Source organism: Gadus chalcogrammus, chromosome 8 (genome assembly GCF_026213295.1).
Source record: "Gadus chalcogrammus isolate NIFS_2021 chromosome 8, NIFS_Gcha_1.0, whole genome shotgun sequence".
NCBI classification, from domain to species: domain Eukaryota; kingdom Metazoa; phylum Chordata; class Actinopteri; order Gadiformes; family Gadidae; genus Gadus; species Gadus chalcogrammus.
The window spans coordinates 8,242,570-8,250,060 of NC_079419.1; the positions used below are offsets into that span (position 1 = coordinate 8,242,570).

Consider the following 7,491-nt stretch of genomic DNA (forward strand, 5'->3'; position numbering starts at 1 on the left):
CCAGACACTCTAGGACTCCGGACGTGACGGCAGACTCCCCCCCCCCCCCCTCCTCCCCCCTCTCCCTCCCCTATTCCCTGACTCCAGAGATTCTCGGCCTCCAGACTCAACGGCAGACTCAACCTCCATGTTTCCCTGACTCCAGAAACTCTAGGACTCCAGACTCGACGGCAGCCGTCCAGTGGCCGCAAAGCTCCCCCCCCCCCCCCCCCTCCTGAAACCGGCCAACCAACCAACCCACCCCCTCCCCCCTCCATCGGGTCTGTGATTGGGCCTGGTGCTTCTCCGGCCATTACTAGTCTGACTCCCGGTCAGGCTCCGCATTTAGCTCCCGGTCGAGGTTCAGCGCTTCCCAAACTACAGGACGACTATAATCAAATACAGTCCGGGGGCCACTTGATTTAAGCCTGGCTACGTCCTGTCGGAACGTAGTCATTGAATGCGACTGCAAGCTTTTGAGGCCAACTTGACGAAGACGACGGCGAGGACGACTTGCACCCAGCGCCTATTTATTGCTATTGCCGACCGCGCAGTTCTTCTTCTGATGCCTTCCCGTTGCCCACCCAATGTTTTAATCACGTTTTTATTATTTATATCCAACCGCGTTGAATCTGTGGTTTTTATGAAGTATCTGTTCATGCACTGTATAGAAACCGTACGAGGGCCCACTTTGAACAACTTGGAACCAGTTTTATAATTTCATTTTTTTTTTTTATGTCAATCTTTTCGAACTGCTACTTGCCAATCCGTCTGATTAATCGTTTCTAACTTCCGAGTGCGGATCTTAACGAGCGGTGTTTCGTAATTTTTTAACGAATTGCCCTAGGTGTCAGCCTTGTAACTGCAACGGGACCCCCCCCCCCCCCCCCCCCCCCTCCCCCTCCATGTTCAGGGCATTGGTTACACACTTGTTTAACACAATGTTCACAATGTTTGATTCCCTTATCGTCGGAGTTGCCATTCCAGTCATTTCCCCTAGTCCTATCCCATGTGTGACGGTACGAATTCCTTGTTGGGCCTTTTAGTACAGCACATGGAACAAGGATTCACACAAAACTAAAACAAGGCAACACCCCCCTCAACGGTAAACCAGTATGGGTTAGACGTTACTGGATTGATTTGAGTTGTTTAGGGAGTGTTGGAAGCCTTTTAATGAAGACATTGATGATGACATTAATGATCGATGAGGTCATGCTCGATGGCTACATCCCTCAAGAGTGCTGTTACGCCCCCACTATGATGTCATGTGTAAGCAGTTCAATAGATTGCCTTATTGCGTGCTAATGGGTCACTCGCCTGCAATGTGAGGCCAATTTAAGGTAAATGGGATGTAAGCCTGGTTAGCACTGGTGCTTTTTAAAACACTACTCCATTTGTTTTCATTCTTTATTTTTTTTTTTGTACATGGGTTGAATTACTACAATTACACTCGGACCGTTACAGAGTTACCACCGGATGGCTTATTGTCCGTCGGAAAAAGAACAAAAAAAAGGAATTGACCGTAATGTCAGTTAATGCTCTTAATCTTTGTCTCACAATCAGGGAAGGAGGTGTGACTTTTGATGCCTTACAAAATTACCCGCTTGTAAACTGTTATCAGGTTTATTTTGCACATAGCATATATTACGTCTGTCTTGGGCATATTAATCTTCCAGTACCAAAATAGAGGATGATGGGTAATACTCAACGCATGGATTATGGATGCTGTACACAAGTACAGCAGGAATGCCTTAATGACCCACAACCAACTTGTTCATACTTAAGCTTTATTATTAAATATGACTAGGCCTATAATAACTTTGAAGAAAAAATATACCGTTTTGGACTCTTGAATCTGTATCGACTTTTAATATAATAAAAGTAACCTAACACTACCATGGCTTGTTTCTTGAAGATCACAAATAATCTAATAAATCCTTTGACCGGTGTATACAACTGAAGTAATAAGACTGATACTAGTTATAGCAGATTACGACTTGCCAGAGCAAATACATGTTTTACATTATTTCCCTTTCTTAAGACAATGTTCAATGTTGTTAAGCAGAACTGTTCAAAACAAATAATCAAGGTTTTTTTCTTGGTTACAAATTATCAGACAAACTGAAAAGTGAAATGAGTGTCTCATTTACATTTCCTCTTGTACCTATTTTTTGATCATTCTAGTACTACTATAGTATGCAGTTCCTCATATTTGAAAAAAATGAGGTTTGGAGTTGGTTGAGCTCTATTAAAGTGCAGTGTAAAAAAAAAGGATTAGTCAATTATATTTATTTGGTAAAGCCCTCTTAATCACAGGTGTATGTGTGTGTGTGTGTGTGTGTGTGTGTGTGTGTGTGTGTGTGTGTGTGTATATGTGCATGTGTGTATATATATATATATATATACACACACATCCTATTTGTGTTTTCACATTAAATATAGAATTGTAAATTAAGACTAGGCCTACAATCCCTATATAAAGGCCAACACCCGTGGGACAACAATCAGGTTACACACAGAGGCAGGACGGACTCACGAACTGGCACTGACCGTCAGTTCCCCCTACGAACCGACACACTGGAAAACGACTAGCCTATCATTTATGCACAGAATCTTTTTCTTGCCACTTTGTGAGATGCTTATTAGCCCCATTTGAAGTATATTATGAATTGATTTACAACTAGGTATTTCATTTATATTGGAATAGGCCCGGCCTTACGTCTAATCGTTGAAAACTTTGATGACTGCCTAAAATGCCCACTGACCCTACAGACATCAAATGAAGGAGTGGGGATTCATTTAATCTGCAACGCAGCAGGACAAGTCTGTGTAATTGTAGTATTAAGGCACTTTGATGTCAAGCTATAATTTCTATCCTCCATCGGAGTCTACGCGGGCTCCGTGACGAGGGTTATGCTGTGCCCCTCAGTCTGTCCAGACGACTCCCGGCTCACTCTGTAATTATGGAAATTGAGTGTTTGTATTTATAGGCTAAACCCACAAGCGGCTGCCCTTCTCTCTCTCGCAGCTGGAAAACATCACAGTGTAAATGAAGTGCTCCGTATTTTCAAAAGGAGAGCCGGTGTACAGTGACAGCACGTACAACCTATTTAGTGTTACTGACTTGATTGGTCGCAGGTTTAACTGCACTTATTAGTCGACTACTTGCGCAATAGATTTATATCGTAGGCTGATATCTCGCGAGAAGTGAACACATTTCATAACGTGACGTTTGGGCCTAATTGTTCATCAATAAAGACGTTCCACAAATGTATACATTTTTCGATTTCATTGGTTTAATATTTACAATAAATACACATTTTACAGTATAAAATCCATGTACATATCTATATAAATTTAAGTATAAAATAATGCACAGGGCATCAAGCCCTGATAGTGTAAAAAGGGGCTGGACCTATGGCTGTTTAAAGTTTCACTCCCACGTATACAGTATCACCCAAGTGTAGAATGCAACCAAAAACACAGTTCAGGCCATTCAAACATTGAGGCAGTTTAAATAATAAAACATTGTCTTTGCACATATTGGGCCATAGCAATGTGCACGTTCACCCCTTGTTGACCAGAATTTGTCTTGGACGTTCCTTTCGGTGGTTGTGTAGTTCTGTCACAGAGCTTTACAGTAGCACACAGTCATACAGAAAGGCACTTCTGTGTCATACACAGCATTCCAGTTTTGTCGAGAGAGAGTGAGAGAGAGAGAGAGAGAGAGAGAGAGAGAGAGAGAGAGAGAGAGAGAGAGAGAGAGAGAGAGAGAGAGAGAGAGAGAGAGAGAGAGAGAGAGAGAGAATATACAGGGCCAGCCCCTCATTGGTTTGTTTACTCTAAACTTTAAAGCATTGAACCAATAAAGCTCCAATAAACAAAAAAATGTAGTACCAGCTACGTTATTAGAAAATAATAGCACTAAAACATTTGTTCAATATATAAAAAAAGATTTTGGTCATGTAGAGATTTTTCTTTTTTTCTTTTTTAAATAAAACGACATCGTTTAAATCAACAACTCCCCCCCCCACCCCCAGTCCTTATGTGAGCTGATGGCTCACATGTGTCTCTTCATGTGCAGGGCCAGGTGGTCGGACCTGGAGAAGGCTCGCTCACACAGGTGGCACTGGAAGGGACGGTGACCAGTGTGTTTGCGGAAGTGGCGGGTCAGCTCGTCGGAGCGAGCGAACTTCCAGCCACAACCTTCCCAGCTGCAGTGGTAGGGCTTCTCACCTGGGGTAGGCAAAGGGAGGGAGAACACGTTAGCAACATGTAACCGATAATCATCAAATAAAATAATCAAATACATTTATATAAAAATATATATAAACCCTAAAAATACATTTGTAGGCTATAGGTGTTACTTTGTTTTACAATCACATGGTGACCAGACTGTCAGACGTCTCTTACCAGTATGTGTTCGGTGATGCGCCTTGAGGTGCGAGCTCTTGGTGTACGTTTTCCCGCAGCCTGCGAACGTGCAGGTGTGCGTGGCGGTGCGCTTCCTCGGCCAGGTGCGGCGACCCCTCTTGGGCTTCGAGTCGAGCAGCTCCAGCGGGGAGGACGGCGGGGTAAGCATCACCCTCTGGCCGCCCGCCTGCATGCCCTGCAGACCCTCGTCGTACACGCCGAACGGGTGCTGGTACGACAGATGCATCTGCTGGGGTGCCGTGGGGTGGTGCGGGTGTTGGTGCGGGTACGCCGACGAGGGGTGATACTTGTGCGGGTAGCCCAGGGTGGGGTGGCACACTGGGGCTTGGCACTCCGAGCCCCCCTGCTCGCCCGGGCTGAGCGGCGGCGTCATGCTGTTTGCGGCGCGCGGGGAGATGGCAACGCGCGGCTGCTCGAAGGACATCATGCAAGACACGTTCCCCTCCTGCTTGATCTTGGTGCAGCTCTGGGGCGCCATGCCCATGACGGGACCGTAGCTGTCCATGTTGGGCTCAACTTTGATGTTGTCCACAATGTCCTGATGATGTCTGGGAAACTGCGCCACGTGACCGTAAAACCTGCCCTGCCGCGCCGCGCCGTAGCCGTTCTCCCCGTCGGAGGAGCGCAGCAGCTCAGCCATGAGGCTGGCGGTGTAGGGGGGCGGCGGAGAGCGGTGCTCGTTGGTCGTGTAGGAAGGCACGGTGAGCCCGGTCGTCGGGTACAGATTGGCGTCGGCTACGGAGCCCATATATTCCGCACCTGCCGCTGCGCCGCAGCCGAGGAGACCTGTGCTGCTTGCGCCAGATGTGTTGGCGAGAATAAAATCCAGATCCAAGTAGTTACTCAGATCCTCGTCGTCCTTTCTGCTCCGGGTGTCCGAGCTGTGCACCATCTCGAACACGGAGCAGAGTGGCTTGTCCGTCTCTACTTTCCATCTCTGGAAGAGGAGAAATAGGGAGAAATATGTTAGAAACGTTGGATAGTTTAGCAGTCACAACAGCCAGTCCACTTATCAATTTGAAGTTTCCATCCACAAACAAGGTGTTTTACTTTACTTACATCTTCCCATTGCCTTTCTCTTTGGTTTGAGAACGTTGAAAATGACGGCAGCATCAATCCGGATGAAGCCATCGTTTGTTGAAATAAAATACAAATATATCTGCTCAAAACCGTGTCACTGTATTGCCTTGCCGCACTGGAATGAGTGCGTCTCTCTTTACTTTCTCCTCTCCAGGGTTGCGCTTCCAAGACTTTGAACAACTTTGAATGGTAGGAGGTCCTCTAAGTTTATAAGTATTCAAGCCAAGAATCTGGACCAATTGAGAGGCTCGCCGGATGTCGGCAAATTTAGCTCTATATAAAGTGGGTCCTGTTGCTGTAACGCGCTCTGTCCGGCTCGAGGCAGGACCTGCGAGCCTTTAAACTCTGGCTCCTCCCCCTTGTGGTGACGCACGCGCTAACAGCCCCGCCCACCCCCAGTCCGCGAGGCGTAGTTGGAAAAAAAAAGTTCGACTCAACACTCATTCCAGTGTAATGTTGTGGACTTAGTAAATGTTTCATGCGAAATATGTATAACTGGTTTGAGAAAATGAAGTCAATTGAACCTTTTCCAATGTGAGGGAATATAACCTATTGTAAATACAAAATAATGGATTTTTACACCGAACCGTCTTCAACCGAACATTATAAAATAATAAATACATAGCCTATATGGTGTAACAACAATAGGCAATAACAATGGCCTATTCTGGATACAACAGTATGGATGGAAACAACAGTATCCAGAATAGGCTGTATATTACTGCGTAATCTTCCTGGCGTCAAGGTAAGCAGGGTGCTAAACAAACGGCCGGAGATCATCAACGCGCGTTGTAAAGCATTGCAACACCTAGGTCAAATGTTGTGATTGACTGCGTAGTCGTAGTGCTTCAGGAGCGCGGGAACCCTGTCCACCTGTTGAGCGGGTCTCGCGGCTAGACTCTTGTTCTCGAGCCATTATCATTAATGGAGGGACGGTATTGTCCGAGCGCAGCGGGCTTGTCCAAACAGGCGCCAGGGTCCTCTGAAACAGTTTACACGCCACTCAGCGCTGCACAGCACTCGTGGTGTAAACACGATTTAGGGTAACATCCTTTTCATGTGTAAATGGTCATTTGTTAAGTGTTGAAAGAGGGGGTCACATTAACATCACATTCAGGGAGCATTTGCGACGGCGATCCCCGTCTGGTGCCGTCAGACATGTCGTTAACTACACAATGCGTCCAAACTAGTATTACGACTACTGTCAGCCAATCAAACGCCGGGAAGAAATCTTAATGATTCTCACATCTGATAGTCGATCTATCGGTGCTGTTGTAATGGGTATCGGCCTATCGTAATTTTTAAGGTGGGTGAGAAGTTGTTCCAGAATCAACTAACATTGTTGTGCAGATGCAGTAGGCCTACATAGTGGTTGCAAATTGTTAATTATTCCACAATAATGTAGGTTTTCAGTTCCGTATTTCTACGTTTTTTTAATCTATATTTCAATTGGCTGTTGGCTCTATATAAAAGCGCAGTTTGAGAACACAAAGTGTATTTGTGTATGTCTGGGTTGGAGTGTGTGTGTGTGGATGTGTGCATGCATGCTCGTATGTGTGTCAATCAGTCTATCCTTCTGTTCTTCTATTTGTCTTTCTGTCGGTCTATGCACGTCACAAAGGCAATGATGAGTGTCAACTTGATTCTGCTGCAGCCTATACAGCCTTTACATAACAGTGCAAGTGTCCACCGACAACACCATCAGCTGCAGCTTTAGTAGGGATGGGGGAGGGGTTGCAGGGAGCATGTGTCCCATGACAGGTCGTCACCTTGGTCCCAACCGGAACCCCCCCCCCCGAAAAAACACACACAGACAGACACACGTACACATTGCAATTACTCATGTTAGTCACTGCATGCATTTACAAAAAGCGCTGCAAAGAGAGTGGCCAGGAAAGGGCGACTGCACATCATTCCCCCTACACATGAGTGGGTCATATCGTAAATCGATGGGTTTGTGTGAAAATAAAATAATGGGAAATAGAGGCCTGTTTTTAA

At 45.8% G+C, this 7,491-nt stretch overlaps 1 protein-coding gene across 1 annotated transcript; it reads right to left on the bottom strand.

Annotated features, from left to right (window-relative positions):
• Positions 1–3,719: 3,719 nt before the first annotated feature.
• LOC130387436 (Krueppel-like factor 2) lies at positions 3,720–5,790 on the bottom strand. Its single transcript, XM_056596514.1, has 3 exons — positions 5,473–5,790; positions 4,393–5,350; positions 3,720–4,215 (listed from the first exon to the last, which is right to left on the bottom strand). Exons 1-3 carry the CDS (start codon positions 5,542–5,544, stop codon positions 4,040–4,042), a joined length of 1,206 nt encoding a protein of 401 aa, XP_056452489.1. The 5' UTR covers positions 5,545–5,790; the 3' UTR covers positions 3,720–4,039.
• Positions 5,791–7,491: the final 1,701 nt, after the last annotated feature.

Coding starts and splice junctions, on each gene's coding strand:
- LOC130387436 (XM_056596514.1), bottom strand. CDS start 5,544: ATGGCTTCATCCGGATTGATGCTGCCGTCATTTTCAACGTTCTCAAAC. Junction 5,351..5,472: donor GAGAAAGGCAATGGGAAGAT/GTAAGTAAAGTA, acceptor CTCCTCTTCCAG/AGATGGAAAGTAGAGACGGA. Junction 4,216..4,392: donor GCATCACCGAACACATACTG/GTAAGAGACGTC, acceptor TGCCTACCCCAG/GTGAGAAGCCCTACCACTGC.